Genomic DNA, 16,476 nt, shown 5'->3' with positions numbered 1-16,476 from the left:
GATGGCATTGATAAACATTCATCCGAGGATGAATCGTTTCATTCTTTGTGTGATTAAGGCGCTGCTGGGATTATTGTTTTGCCTCATGATGATGGTTCTGACATGGCTAAGTGCAATTCTTAGAGTACCTAAAATTGTGAGTATAAATCAATACTAAATCAATTGTTGGCCACAATTCAGAAATAATACTTTGCACAACCCCAACAATTCTCTCCTTAAAAGTGTTGGCATCTCTGCAAAACCAAATGATGAAACCCAAGTATCATTGAGCTGAGCTATAGCTGGCAAGACCAATCTTTCAACACCCATTTCAACAAGCATCTGCAAAACAAGAGAAAGGTACTTGCCATTGAACACAACATAAAATCACAAGTAAAAGAAAATTAACTGATTGACACAATAAATAACAAAAGCACCAAATAATCAAATTAAAAGAAACCCCAAGCCAAAGCCATGTGTCTCAGATAAGTACTCTGTAATGATTTAACCCCTTAACACATTATCTAATTACTCCGTAGCAATAAGAAAAGCAATATTGTTGATAGAAACTACCTTCTCTAACTCTTCCACAAGAAGCTGGCACATACCCTTTCGACGATGCTTGATAAAGGTACCAACGCCACTTTCTGACCATGAATTCTGAAAGCAAAACAAGGTACCAAATTCAAAATGAATGATAGTCATTTAATTAAATATTCAGAAAATAAAGACACTTAGCAATCCAAATCAAACTGAAAACAGAAAACTGTATGTTGTATTTAACAATTGATGATACTATCATTTGATGATACTTGACAATGTTTTTAACAATTGATGATAAGCCACACTATTCAGTATCTGCATCCGTAACCACACTATTCACTATTCCTTAGCATCTCAATTCTCTAAACCACAATGGTTAATTCATTAACCACATGACATACCAAATTCAACACCATTCACCCACCAACAAAACCCCATAAAAAATGCTCCTACCTCGACCTCGAATATCTAAGTATCACATAGCTGACTAATACAATAACAATGCCTAAAGAATTATACAATTATAAACAAATAGATTCTATTAAGCAAAATTTCAATGCTACTAAAGACTCCTGATCTAAAAACAGCTTAAATTATAAGAACATCACATAATTGAATTACAAAATTTGCACAAAATTAATCAATAAAATCAAAAACAAAACCCAATAACAATTAAACTAAGAAGCTTACTAAGTAGGAAAGGGCAACATCAGGGTCAATGGTTGTATCATCATCATCCTCTTGGTAAGAGCAAGCTTCTCCTTCTTCAAGCTCAGTCTCAACCTCCATCTCTCTCTTATTGTTAATTCAGAAATAATACTTTGCACAAACCTTGTATTTTTGCACTATATAGAGAGGAGAGAGAAAGAGGCACCGGTGACCCACCTCCCATAAAGTCCGGCCTTCATCTTCCGCCGCCGCCCCCTCGACAGACAGATCTGCTGTCGTACCCCCTTCCTCATCGTGGTCGTCACCAGCCGATGGACGACGAAATGCTCCTTTGATGTCATCTCGTGTATCATTTTTTCTCAATTGGAACTGTAAATTCAGAATTTTAAAATTCAGCACTTCAATGGAGAATTGTGAATTTAGAATTTTTCTTGTAAAATTAAGAACTTTCTCCATTGAAGTGATGAATTTTGCAATTCTGAGTTCACTTCTCTTCGGCAATTCGGACAGAGATGAAATTGAGCAGTTAATGCTTCACTTATTCGCAGACACATGGAGAGGAGAGAGAGAGCTGAAGGCAGAAGGTGTACGTACACTATTGTGGGGGTAATAATGTAAATAAACTAATTTGAGGGTATAAAGGTCCAACCACTGTTCATAAGAACAACTTCCCACTTTTTATAAGGTAGGGAAATATAATATTTACATATTCTCTACCATATATATCCTATAAAGGTTTTAATATATGAGCCAAACTTGTAAATGAACCATCTATTGAATTTCATTTAAATAGAGTTTCTTCAATGAATTTTACTATGGATAGACAAAAGATGCAACAACAAAGAGAGATGGAGCTAGAACAAGCTAGGTTCCGTGAAATACAACGTCGGTTACTTGAGATTTTACCTCAAAATTGTGACAATAACTCTTCGTTCTTCTCCTACAATGTAAGACCAATATGTTTTTTTTTTCCTGAATCTATCAATGTTATTAATATTTATGTTTTTATGTGTTTCCTCCTTAGATACTCAATAAAGAAGAATTCTATGACGCCTTTGGTTCGAATCCTAAGGAGCCCCCTAAATCGGTCCGAAACGAGTCTAATAATTCTAATGGTATAGTTATGGTTAATCGAGAGGGGGAGAAGAATAATAATCAGCAGGTGGGCATGCATACGCCCGTATGATCTCTTTTCTCCTCGACCATCCTAATTCATACTTCAGTCAATTAATTAGTTTTAAGCTAATTGATACTCGTAGTATGTATGTAGAGATTTGCATGGTTATTTACAATACAAATTATTATTCACTACTGTATGTATACATTAGTGATTTACTTCAGGAATTAGCTGCAAATTTACTGATTAATTCTACTCCAGTAACCATATTCTACTAAACTTCGACTAATCCAAACTCGAGTCGGACTAACAAGTTTCATGCGTTTCCAAGTCTTACAATCTACTTAAGAATTGCAAATTGTCACTTGGTTAAACAAGCGTATTTTTCGTAGCAATTACGGAGTATATCTCCCAAAATTACCCCCGGCCATTATTTAACATGGGCTGCCTTGCAAACTTATGCATGTACAGCTTATTAAGAATATTAACAACTAATCTTTATAATAATAATATTAAAGAAGAAAAAAATTGGCCAAAAATTGAAGAAAAGAAATTAATTAATTAACATATCTATGTCCGATTCAAAAATAACATATTTATGTAGTTATGTGCAATACATTTTGTATTCAATATTCAGAATCAGGAAGAATGACAAATGGACTTAAGTCTACCAATTTAGAATTCTAAAACCATGGACATGTTGATCAGTTGATACTTGATGGTATGAATCTAATGAAGTTGGGCATTTTATTTTTGGACTAATTTGTTTGACCAGGATAATTTAAAATTTACAAGCTTAAGAATTTTGGTAAATTTTTCTATCAAATTTGCCATTTAGCTCCAGTAAAACTTTATGACCAATATTTTTTAACATACTAAGATTTTGTACAATCTTTCAAACGTGTCTAATAGCCAAAAAAATCTACTAATTGGGAGTACTTCATAGTATAATGAATTTAAAATTAAAAAAAAAATACTAAGCTAGTCATGTATGTGTACTCAAATATTCAATTTTATTAACATACAAGCAACAAAAAATATACTCAATATTTTAATTTGGACTTTTATTTGAACCATTAGATACTTCTTTCAAGTCCAATAATATGATATGCATTGATCTATTACGAGCAAATAGAAGAATACATAGCATACCACGTAATCAAGTATGTACTCACGTATCCTTACTGATCGAATCAAATATCAAATCAGATACTCACTTAATTGAGTATGTACTCACGTATCCTTACTGATCGAATTAAATATCAAATCAGATACTCAATTAAATATGTACTCACGTATCCTTACTGATCGAATCAAATATCAAATCAGATATCAACTTAATCGAGTATGTAATCACGTATCTTTACTAATCGATCGAATCATGCAGATACGAGTTTTGGGTTTTAATGTTATAGAGTATCATGTATCTTTACTAATCGATCGAATCATGCATATACGAGTTTTGGGTTTTAATGTTATAGAGTATTAATCGATTGACTCGCTTAAGTTAATTCAGTCGTACAAAATGAATATTCCAGCGTTGGATTACAAAACCAATAATACCTAAAAGGCTAAAAATCAGTCTAATTAAGCAAAGGTGTCGTTAGCTTGCAAATTTCATACACCGGCCTATACTAGTATACAACTAATCTACTTCAAAAAAAAAAAAAAAAAAAAAAAAAGTATACAACTAATTAATTGCATTCAACGAGTAACTAAATTAATTTATCATTTTTTGACAAAATAAACATCTCATAGAATCAAAGAATATAAGTATATAACCCATGAATTAAAATATACGAAGTATAATAATAATAATTGCCTAACTGTACTGTGTACGTAAACATATAACGAAATCGAAAATCAAAATTCTACCATACTACTATACTCTAAATATTATAATATTTTCCCCTAATTAAAACTGCTCTAATATTATGATCTGTACACCAGAAAATAATCGAAATAATAACAAATTAAGCACTAATTAATCAAAGAATTCATAATCAAACTCAATCACCAGCAGTTAATCGGCTGTCTTAATTCCAGCTTCAGAAAATCTTTTTCTTCTTCAACGTTATTCTTCAAATCACCAGATTTTCCGTCATGTTGTTCAACAATCTCACCTTCTTCAATTTCATAATCATCGTTGTTAACAACAGCAGCAACATTATTTTCTTTTTTCTTCCATAAATTCAAATCCAAATCCAAGCAAACTCTCTTACAACTACCTGATTTCATCATCACTGGAAACTCCGATACGACGTCGTTATTGACAATCTTCCTCTTCTTCTCACCGCCGTTATTACCGTCACTATTTCCAATACTACTCTCGGTAGTCACACTACTCAACGGCTCCGCCGCAGAACCACCGCCGACGGCAGCTAGGGTTTCTCTATGCCGTCTCATGTGACCGCCAAGAGCTTGACCAGTAGGAAACTCAACACCGCAAATCTTACACGAGTGAGCCTTTGGTTTCGCCGGAAAACTCGTCATATCATCGGAAAAATCACCGGAATTCGGCGATTTAATCTTCTTGTGACTAGCACGGTGACCTCCTAACGCTTGAAACGACGAAAACTTACGGTCGCACGTCTTACAAGCGAACATACGTCCAACGGCGACATCGTTGTCGGAATTTCCACCTCCTCCAACGGAGTTGACGGCGGCTGAATGAGCAGAGAGAAGCATGAGACAGTTAGCCATGGCAGAAGTCTCAATTTCTCCGGCACCGCCTCTGTTTACCATTGTTGTTATCGTATTCATCACGTTTTAGGTTAGAATTTTTAGAGAGAGAAAACTCAGAAAAGGGTTTAGGATTTTTAGAGAGAGAATATGAGATAATATAATAGGAGTAGTAGTGAAGAAGTAAGCAAAGTAATGAAGTAAATTGGTGGGTAAGGATGCTGTATATATAGTGCGGCTGTGAGGTGCCAGCTGAATTAACCGACTTTGTATATGTGTGGAGTGTTGAAGGAAGGAAAGAGTGTTTTTGTTTGAGTTGTGAAATTACGGGTTTGCCCTTTTTGACTTGGGCGTTAAGTTTATATTATAGGAAGATTTGGAGTAGACTTTTGTTAGGTTTTGGATTTGGATTAACATGTGACTAATCTCCTAGTCGGCACTAAATTTGATTGCTAATTTAATTTTACTGCTTTTCTCCTATTTATTTATTATTATTGGACGAAAATTATACGGAGTAGATAAGATAATATTAATACTGTGCGACAAGCATGTAATAGATTTAAAATGTACAAAGTATATAAAAATATTGAGTAGATAGATTTATAAGTCAAAAATATCAATTCAATTTGAAGAAGGTGAATATGGTCATAGAATTGGACTAGTATTATGTATCTAGCTGATCTAGAAGTGATCAACTAAAGCAAGCAGTTTAAAAAGATTGATTAGTTTGTATTAGTGAGATATGTGATTACATAAGAGATTTGATAATCCGTGATTGTACGGCAAATTGCAAATATTAGGTGGCGTTGATTGGATGACCAATCACAACAAAGAGTCATCAGCGGCAGTCCAATCGGGATCAAGTCGTACTTCTTACTTACTACTACTACTTCATTTATTATATTTATTTAAATTAAATATATTTACTTATTTTTATCCACATATTAAATTAATTACTCCTTAATTAAGTACTGTATTCCAGAAGCTATTGGATTTTACTCGGTTTGTAGCCTACTATGACGTCATCCATTCACATTCACATTACATATATTCGTACGAAGTTACGTGCCCCACGTAGAAGCTAAGCGCGTAGTCACTAGTCAACTCCCACATACCTTAGCCCCCGCCCTTGATTTGTATACTACGTTCTCTCGGTCACTTTCATGTGTTTCCTTTTTTATTATTAGCCCCTTAATTATGAAGATTATTATTTGTGTGTTGTGTCAATGTTGATGAGACATATCATGACATCATTACCTCGCTAATCTAGATGTCATATTAATTATTGTGTCATTTATGTGACTAAGGATTATAGATTAATCTAACCATAAAAGGCCTTTCTTATTACTACCTCCGGTTTCAATTATCTGCAACAAAGGGGTATTATTTGTGAGATATAAAGTATTCCTTTGTTGTAGATAATTGAAACCGGAGGTAGTATGTGATTGATCTATTGCTTGCATTGTGTTATAATCGTGTCCACTTTATCCTTGAGTACAGTGTATTGTATATACATTCAGGCGATGCATGTATTATGTTTTATGGCAATTGTGATGTGTATGACAACTGTGATGTGTATGACAACTGTCTGTTCTGCGTGCACTCATAAACTCACTAGCTATGCACACAAGCGTTGCATGTCGTGTGTATGGCAATTATTCTTTGCACATTTATCTCACGCGATTCACACCCAACATAGTACACATGAGAATGCATGTAAATGGTTGTTGCTGGTAGTATCATCCTTTAAGTACACACTAAGTGAATAATAAGATTATGTCAAAACGTGTATAACAGGATTTACATTATTCACTTCAGATGACACAAATCATATATGTTGAGCATTGATTTCATAATTCTTTTCCTTTGTTAGTGTACCAATACATTTACAATTTTTGTAGCCTTAGCTTGTATAAATTATGTTTTCCCTTTACTAATTTAAATTCTACAAAAGTCTTACTTAGGATTATTTATTGGTGTGCATACCCAATTGATTTCTTACGAACTACAGGGTATAATTAAATTTGTTTATGATGATAGCATGACAAACTTGTATTAGTGTATTACTATTATATTATACTGTATTAGATGACCAGAGTTTACCATTTCTCTAAAAGCAATATGTGTACAAATAAAACATGTTTCAATTCTAGGTTGCAGAGCAAGTAAGTCAAACTTTTTTAATTTTCTTTAATCAAAAATTCTCAAATTAGAACTAAAAATGTTGATTTTCCTCGAAATTTCATTAGCCCCACGAAACCGAACTAGATACCTTAACAACTTTATCATTGTAAGAAACTGCGGATTGGCTGGCAAGTTATTGTCAAGAAACTTTCATATTTGTCTTTCTTATTAAATTCTTTATATTCACACTTATGCTCTCCAAGTAATTAAAAATAACAAGCCAAATTTTGTGTAAGATAGTCTTATATTATTCAATTATGGATAGTCTTGAAAAGTTACTCTTTAAAGTTAAGAGAATTTATATATTGTTTTTATAACGTCTTGACTCGATCATTAGCTAGATATTTATTTATATGAACCTATATAACTAAGGGTCTGTTCACATTTATTGAACTGAGCTGAACTGAACTGAATTGAGCTGAGCTGAATGAATATTTTATGAGAGAGGGAAATTAGGAGCTGAACTGAACTGAACTGATTGAAGCTAAAATGATTGGAGCTGAACTGAAATTAATTAAAATTAAGTAAATGTGAATAGGCCCTAAAACGGATGTATTTTCACTTGGAATATGTGAGTTTATTTGTTTTATTCTAACCCTTATTGAAATTTATTAGTTATTATTATTATTATTATTATTATTAAACTTAGTAAATCTTATCTAATTAAGCTTATTATTTCTCGAAAACGGAAAAATAAAACAACCAAATTAAAGTTTAATACGAAGTATGGAATAAACTAAATAAAAATTGAGTACATTATACTTCAATTCGTATACTTTTATGAATTATGATACCAAAGAATGAAATTAGATCCTCTTATAATTCAATTAGCTTACCTGCTCAAGTAAGTTTCAATGGCACACGTTAATGAGTAGTTCGTTTTACTTTAAGGAAACTAAATAAAATATAGCCTAAAGTAGAAAGAGTAAGAGAATAAAACTAAGAGGTGCATGGTACGTAGTACTATGTATGGTAGTAGACTAGTAGGGCATATTATTTGCAGAATAGAAACTTCGTTGTTCAATAACTTTATCACAATTGGAATATAAAAATTAAAAATTAAAAATCCTAATCAAAGTTGAAAGTCGAATATTCACGCGCTGAGAAGCTAGGATTGTATTGAAGCCAAGTCAGCAAAAAGAAAATGCAAAAGAAGTAAATGTTGAGGTTTCGTGGGTACCACGTTTGAAGCCGTCACCAAATTAGAGTGGAATCTCACCAGTGTATCTACTGATTCTACGCGGTGCGGCGCCAAGTCGTAGCCATTAACTTGTCTTTCATTTGGCATCCGCATTCACATTTAATTTTTTCACCCTTCAATTTTTTCGATGGGACAAATTAATTTCACATTCAAATGAAAATGCATAGTATCATCCTTGAAATTGAGATAATATAAAATGGACATAGACAACTTAAATGAGAAGAGTAGAGTTTGGTACACAAAAAGGAGATTTCATATAGTCATATACTAAAACCAATTGGTGATAGTAGAAGTAACTCATCTACGTTATAAGATGAAACTAAACTATGCTCTTTCTCCAACGTGGAACATTATTCACCAATGGATTTCAACACACATAATGTACTCCGTATTACTTATGTTAGAATATGCCCCTTGAATCTGCTTAATATAATGTCTCTTCGCATATTGAGATAAGGCTATTATAAAATTATATAAAAAACATAATATTTTTTTTTTCAAAATAAAAACACCAAATACTTTATTTATTATATTGGACTATAGTAATTGTTTAGTTCAACTTATTTTTACTTATTTCAAATTAAATAAGTTCAGGTCTAGGAAAAATATTTTTATATCAAATCATCATTTTATGTGCTATTTTTATCAATATATATATATATATATATATATATAATTTTGTAATAAAAAATTATGAAAATTGCATATTAATATAATACACATTATTACGAATCTAACAAGACCTCACTTGATGTATTTTATCTTTATAGATTGTCGTACTTATAAATTTAAAATTTGATTCAATCAGACAATCAGATTAGATAAACAAAAACCCTAAACCAGGGTGGTACAATTATATTTCATTGTATGGCATGAAACTTGATTAGTTCAAAGTCGATGGGGGGGGGGGGGGGGGGTTGTCATGTAATCATGCATGTGGGTAATAGTGACCATCTTTTACTTGTCAATACTCTATTTCTAGATAGTTTACTTCTAAAAGTCTTTACTGATAATTATAAGCTCAAGGTTCTTATTTCTGAAAACGATGTGAATCAAAGTTCTAGTCATTCATAAAAGTACATTTTCGTTTTCCTTTGTATTATATATATATATATATATATTATATATATATATATATATATATATATATATATATATATAAGAATTTCTTTTGTTATACTTAATTATACTCCGTAGCAAATAATGTCTTTAGTTTCCAGAATTCCACTAATCTGATATCCAACTCTAGATAGATACGGAGTACAATTTTAATTGCCCCCCCCCCCCCCCCCAAAAAAAAAAATAAATAAATAAATAATTACGCATGGGATGACGTCGGTGAGAATCTAGAATCTCTATTAATGACGGGTTTGCTTGACCTTCATAGTGCATGTATTAAGCGACCAACAACATTTTTCTGTTTGATTATTATGTATTCTTCTTGACCAATTTCATATCCTCGATCTTGTCAGCAGTTCAGTACATCTATGTGGGTTCTTATCAAAACAAGTTTTATTTGTTAATTAGTTAATTGGTGTGTTAGTTGATTTAAGGCAATACAGAGTATATTGCATTATTGTTTGATAATGTTAGAATATACCCATTCATGAATGTAGCTAACAATCTAAGGCATCACTATAGAATCACGTGTCTGTTACGAACTTATGATAATAATTTTATATACTTAGGAATTACTATAAGATTTCGCCGAAAAAGACGAAAAGTGTGGATATAGTTAAGTAGGCATGGCCCTTAGAAAGCCAAATCAATGTGCGTGGTTGATGGCCGGTACGGCATACTTGGGACGGTAGAGTTGGTGACAAATTTGTGTTATCGATCCGACAAGATCATTTCTATTTAGTTGAATTAGTTGGATTTTCATTTATGATTTTTAGAGTTTTATACTTCGTATTATTCTACTGTGTATACTTTGTACGTCGTATGCAGTAGTTGTAGAATGTAGACTAAGCAATATATCTAAGATGGAATGCATGTCCAACACGTGCATTATGATTAGACCTTCTAGATTAAGGACATAGTATATCTTCCTTTTAAATTTCAAATTTTGCTAGAAGTTGATTAGAATAGTAAAGAGGAAGGCATGAGTTAGTACATAGGGAAATGCCAAAGAATGTTCCACTGGTGTTTAGTTTCATAGTTTGTGTATACCACATTGCCACTAACAATCAAGTACTATAAGCTACTCGTAGTTTACATTATAAGCTAATTATCAATAACAAGCAATATGAAAGGTAACTAAAACTTTATTTTTGCCGAACACATATGTTTGAAATACATTTATTTATTTATTTTGAAGAAATCCTAAAGGACACTAAATTTCATTAATTTAAATCATACGACATTTACAATTGACAAATAACGATAATGAAAACGAATTTAACAAAATCAAACAAGAATTAATCGGGGAAGGGCGAAGAATCCAAATACATAAATATTACAATTCGGCACATTATCGATTCGTTGTCTCATACAACTTTTTGAGTGGATTCGTTGTCGCTTCACAATTTTGTGAGAAAGTAAAATTTTGTGCTGATTCCGTAACCCGAATCCGAGCCAAAATCAATTTAGCCCCACACAATCGGAGACCAAATGGGTTATATATATATAATTATACATGAATAGTAGAAATGTTGCATATTTAAATATAAGAGTTATTAAGTAGCTAAATTTATCATACTAACAATTGTTATTAAGTACCAAAACACAATACTCAATTGTAGATATCATATACTACCTTCGTTACATATTATTTGCAACGATTTGACATAAAGTAGAGAGGAAAAATATCTAATTGTTGCAAATAATATGTAACGGAGATAGTAGGTAAAGGTGTATTTTACAATTGGTCTAGAATGTTGCCCAACGGTAACACAACTACCTTTCAACTCTATACCCACATAGATCTCTAAGATTTGGGAGAAAATATAATGAAGGAGAGGAAACAAGAAAACAAGTAAAAGCTCAATTGATCTGCCATTGGGCGTGCAACACTTGAAGTCGTGCGCAAACTTGAAAGTCACACACGATCTTGCGCACGCGACATACAACCTTGGGTTGTAGGAGCAAGCTATAAGTCCTATAACTCATAGTCATACTAGATCAAGCGCGAGAGTAACAATCTCCGTTTTACATTACTCCGTTTAATTCCAACGACCTCGGTTCTCAACATCGATAGTACCATACCAATATACCATGGTCCATGGCTCCAAGTCACCAACACGGCCTCACGGGTTGATAAAAGAAGTGGACTCCAAACAAGTACACCGTACAAACTTGTATGATTAATAATCATCATAAATTCACAATACTAGATCAAATTCCGGAACTAAAATAACCAAAAAGCCCAAAAATGAAGTACTTCGTAGATCATATAGTTCAGAACTTCGCCTTGAGAATGAGATAATTATGATGACTACATTATTGTATGTTAACTAAAATGCTCTTTATCGATCTCAGGTCAAACCAATTAACTATGGTTACTCTGATGGAGTCAGTGTACTACTAAACTACAGTAAAACCCTCTCTTTCTCTCTCCTCTCCTCTCCTCTCCTCACCCCTTTCTCTCTCTACTGAGTTCAAACGGCCGCCGATCGAAGAAATATGAGGTCACCCCCCAAATCTCCGGCGACAATGTCGGCGCAACCGGAGCCGTTAGAGGTGGTTCGCGCCGGGAAGCGGCCGGAAATGCGATTGGTTCCGATTCTCCCGAACATTCCAGAATTCGAGCTTCCTGATGGCTGGGTTGTTGAAGTCCGCCCTCGTGGTCCCACTTCCTCTATTAAGATGTCTGACAAGGTCTATTTTCTTCTTTATTTTTACTATTTTTGCTCAATTTTATTCATTATTTATACTACTATAATTTGTTGTTATTGGTTTGTTGAATTGTGTTGTAGAAGTGATGATTGATTTTTTGATTGAGTTTTGTGGTTAATTGTAGTGTTTTAGGGTTTTTGTACTGTTTAATTGTTAGAATTAAAGTGCAGTAAAGTATTGTTTTTAAGTTGATTTTTTGTGATTTTTTTTTTTTAATTTGATCTGCGTTTAGCGGAGTTTGATAGTATTGTTTAGGTAAAGATGGTGTTGAATTAATACTTTCTAGAGTCTATTGAGAATTTCCTCTGTTTTTAAAGGATTTGTTGTTGTTGGTTTGGACCCAATTTAGGTGTTTTTGTGTCACGTGAAATACGGGCGCGTAGGATTTATGCGCCCGCCCCACTCGCAAGGCGCGTATGTGGTTTTTATCAATACGACTGCGTGGATAGCACGTTCCAATCACTTAGTAACAAGTCAGTCGAAGCAATGTAGAGTCGTGATTACAACGTGATTGGACCATGTATCGCACGCAGTCAATTTATAAGTATTATTAATTGTGTTAAGTACATGTGAATATGTGATACATGGTCCAATCACGTTGTAATCACGTCACATCTCTACATTGCTCCGACCGACTTGTTACTCTTTGCTTGCATCTATATGTACAAAGTACCATTCAATCACAATTCTGCGAAATGACTTGGAAATTATTGATTGATTATTGTAAAGCAAATGTTAAATACATACTTTGTATAATACATTTTACCTTGCTTTACATACTTCTTAACATGCTATGGAATGAATATGAAGACATGGACTCACTAGCTGTCAACTACATTTAATACAAGAGGTATTTAAGCTAAAGGCAGTTCAGGCTTTTGTGCATTACCTATGTGATTCAGTTTGATGTTCTGATACCAATATTTTGCATATCCGTTGTATTAGTCTCTATGATCATTAAGTAATCAGTATAGTGTACTCTTACACCAGACATTGTGCTCAATAGCCCCTATTGCAAACAACTTGAGATTAGTACTATTTCCTAAGAGAAACGTTTGGCTCTTTCATTCTTGAAACAAGTAATCTCCTTGTATCTTTACATAAAACATGGTAGCAAATATCTATTCCCAGGATCTTCTTATTTGATAATTGACTTTAACTACATAGTACTTTCATTCCATGCTTAACCAAGCCTGTATCTATTCCTTGTGGTCTCTGAGCAGTTTCTTATTTCTGCTAAACTAATCATTCCATATTTCTGGAGACAAACTTGTCTACAGATTCCATGATCACTCACCAGTCACCAGCATCGACAAGGAATTGTATGGTTTTTGAATAATGCTACCATAAAAAATTTCTATACGGAAGATATGAACAAACTGAGTGATAAATTGGTTATTTAATTGTATCTCAAAACTTGGTGAATTGAAATAACATTTGGAGATGCTGGCAAAGTATACTGCGTATGATTTCTTCACTAGTCTACTGCATTATTTTTATTAATAATACAAAGTTTTCTTTCTTGCTATGCTAATCTTCAGAAGTATATTCTATTTCCACTTCAGCCTTCAGCTTGTTACTAGATATTCTATCTATTGTTCCTGTTCTTATATTAATCAAAATGGGATATTTATGATTACCTTTTTTTCAGTATTATTATGAGCCTGGAACTGGACGTAAGTTCCGTTCTCTGATATCTGTCCAGCGGTACTTATCTGGAGAGGAAGATGTTGTTGTTCCCAGGAGTAGGCCATCCAATAACCGGCCATCCAATAACCAGCCATCCAATAGTCTGGTGGTGAGTTACTCTAGAGAAATATTGATTGGTTTATTTGTACTTCACTTCTTATGCTTGCTAACTATGGTTGCTGTTGTATATATTTTTTCAGCCTTATCAACATTCTGTTACCGTCAGGAGAATTGTCTATGGCGGGAAGGTAAATAATGAATTTGCATTTTCTGGTCAATAGTAAACAGAAGGATAATTCTCGATTTTCAAAACAAAGCTGTCTTATCATTCTCAATTATTTTGCAAATGGCTCCAGGTCTTGAGGCCAGATGAATTAGAGGAGGCACGGCAGGCAAAATTGGATGACATTGTTCCGGAAACTTATCAACCTAAATCATGTTCCATTCTTCCTGATGGCTGGATAGTGGAGGAAATTCCACGAAAATGTGGTACTAGATGCGACAGGGTACTTTCTTTAACCATCTTTGACACGATATTGTAAAAATAATTATAACTCATGCATACTAGTTATATGCATTTCAAGCACACTTACTTTTATTGGGAGTTAGGGATAGATAAGAGACAAGTTACAACATTTACAGCTGATTGCAACGCAAAATTTATCTCTGCAGTGTTAACATGGAAGCAGAAGGTAAGGCTTATTATAATTGGGGAGAGGGAATGTAGACCACAATTCATGGTGACAATTGGAATGACTGAAGAATAGTAAACATTTTTTTGGTCTTTTGGTGGGAATTATACATGATTTTGATTGGTATTGCTTTTTATTTGTTGAAATTGTGGGGCACTGTTCATTTCTGATGAGTCTTGCCTGACCTTTATACTTGCAGTCTTGCATTTTAGTTTCTTTTAAAAATCTTCCCATGATGTGTCTTGCCCTGCTGTATTTTGTGATTCTGGTTCATTTGGATGATTAGAAATGATAGCTTTAATCGTGAACTGGAGATTTGACATCTTTATATTGCAGTATTTTATTGAGCCAAGAAATGGTCTGAGATTTCGATCAGTACCAGAAGTTCAGAAATATCTGGCATCACATAAATACAGCTCTAAAAGCAAGGCATTAACTATGAAAAATCATTCAACTGTAAGTAGTACAATTGACTCTTATCTATTTGCTGTTGTGTCTACCAGTATTTTGATTATTGATACAATACCATCTTTACAGGGTCCGCGAAGTCCAGCTCCAAGGAAGAAGAACACTTCACTTAAGACGTTCAAGACGTCAATGTTCAGGACATTCAGGACGTCAATTATTGATCTTACAAATCCCCCAGAAAAGATTAATTGGGTATATAGCGGTGATGGGAGTGATAATTGGAGCCCACTTGTAGAAGAATGCATGCTTCCAGATTATATAAAAGAACAATGGGAAGAAACTTTCCTGCTTGGTATGAATGGATGGAAGCATCGAGTCCCACAGGTATTTTTATCTCCGTCATTAGTTATTGACTTTAATTCATTAATAGTCTGTCATATTACCAATTCCAAAAATGTGTATAGTATCATTTATTAATTACTGGATAAATTTCTGAATTATGCAGCTGACGATGGGTGGGAGCATTCAGGCAACAAATGCATAGAGTGGAGATCCGTTCTCTTGCTGTAAATTTTATCCCGTCGTTGATCCATCTCAAACTGAACTGATGTGTACAGTATTAGAATTGTTGAGGAGTTAAATCTCTGTTGACATGTTTTACCTTAGCGGCTTAGGTGCCAATGTTGAAGAAATATTGGGTTTACCTCCCTTTCATGTAGTTGCCTATACGGCAGCTTTATGATTGTGTGCGAGGAAGCTTTCCCTACCCAATAGGTACCGGAAATAAGGGTGCTAGCTATGTTACTTGGACTCGGGTACCCATGTCCGACACGGATACGTGTCCAAGTGTCCGACCCGGCTATTTCTTGAAAAAATTCAATGATTTTGAACTAAAATGAAGTGTCCAAGTGTCCCACCCATGTCCGAGTGTCGAGGGTCCGACACGGGTACGTGAGGTGAAATAAAGAGTCCGAGTAACATAGGGTGCTAGTGTTTCTGTTGCATTATGGATTTGTGAAACTATTTATAAAGCCTTGTTTTTTCAATGGTACCAAAACAATTTCCTCAGTGTTTTTTAAATGTGATACTGATGTTAAGCGAAGAATATAGATTAGTAGTGATTTTACTTGTAAACATGAAAGATTAAATTGCGTTATAAGAAATTAACAAGCCAAAAAGAATTAAAACAGGGAAAAAATTTACAGTAATGCTGATATTTATCTAGATTAACAAGGGGCAGCTTACTGCCATAATGTAGTAAAAATGCGAAGTAACGCTGAAACATATTGCTCTTTTGAGCGAGCAAATCAAGTGACATTAGAAGCAAAAACTACATGACTCAGGCAAACCTATCAAATTGAGCATAAAAAAATGTCTGAAAAGGCTAAAATTAATTAGCCAATACGAAAATATCTCATCTGGGATTTTTTCTGTTATGGCATACAATGGTCCAGTTGCCAGTGTGCAACAATATAGTA

General features: G+C 33.7%; 2 protein-coding genes across 2 annotated transcripts; one reads left to right on the top strand and one right to left on the bottom strand.

Annotated features, from left to right (window-relative positions):
- Positions 1–4,065: 4,065 nt before the first annotated feature.
- On the bottom strand, positions 4,066–5,158 carry LOC145618270 (uncharacterized). Its single transcript, XM_081673046.1, has one exon. The coding sequence runs from the start codon at positions 5,069–5,071 to the stop codon at positions 4,322–4,324; it is 750 nt and encodes a 249-aa protein (XP_081529172.1). The 5' UTR covers positions 5,072–5,158; the 3' UTR covers positions 4,066–4,321.
- A 6,555-nt stretch (positions 5,159–11,713) lies between these two features.
- On the top strand, positions 11,714–16,035 carry LOC145618286 (methyl-CpG-binding domain-containing protein 7-like). Its single transcript, XM_081673060.1, has 7 exons — positions 11,714–12,191; positions 13,861–14,007; positions 14,099–14,146; positions 14,255–14,404; positions 14,927–15,046; positions 15,128–15,382; positions 15,504–16,035. Exons 1-7 carry the CDS (start codon positions 11,997–11,999, stop codon positions 15,540–15,542), a joined length of 954 nt encoding a protein of 317 aa, XP_081529186.1. The 5' UTR covers positions 11,714–11,996; the 3' UTR covers positions 15,543–16,035.
- Positions 16,036–16,476: the final 441 nt, after the last annotated feature.

Source organism: Chenopodium album, chromosome 26 (assembly GCF_948465745.1).
Source record: "Chenopodium album chromosome 26, dcCheAlbu1.1, whole genome shotgun sequence".
In the NCBI taxonomy this organism is placed as follows: Eukaryota; Viridiplantae; Streptophyta; class Magnoliopsida; order Caryophyllales; family Amaranthaceae; genus Chenopodium; species Chenopodium album.
The sequence above is the reverse complement of the archived record's forward strand: the minus strand, read 5'-3'. Positions and strand labels throughout refer to the sequence as shown.

Excerpts from the sequence above, each read along its gene's own strand:
- LOC145618270 (XM_081673046.1), bottom strand. The coding sequence starts at position 5,071 with ATGAATACGATAACAACAATGGTAAACAGAGGCGGTGCCGGAGAAATT.
- LOC145618286 (XM_081673060.1), top strand. The coding sequence starts at position 11,997 with ATGAGGTCACCCCCCAAATCTCCGGCGACAATGTCGGCGCAACCGGAG. Across the intron at positions 15,047-15,127 it reads CTATGAAAAATCATTCAACT|GGTCCGCGAAGTCCAGCTCC; the intron begins GTAAGTAGTACA and ends CCATCTTTACAG. Across the intron at positions 15,383-15,503 it reads GGAAGCATCGAGTCCCACAG|CTGACGATGGGTGGGAGCAT; the intron begins GTATTTTTATCT and ends TGAATTATGCAG.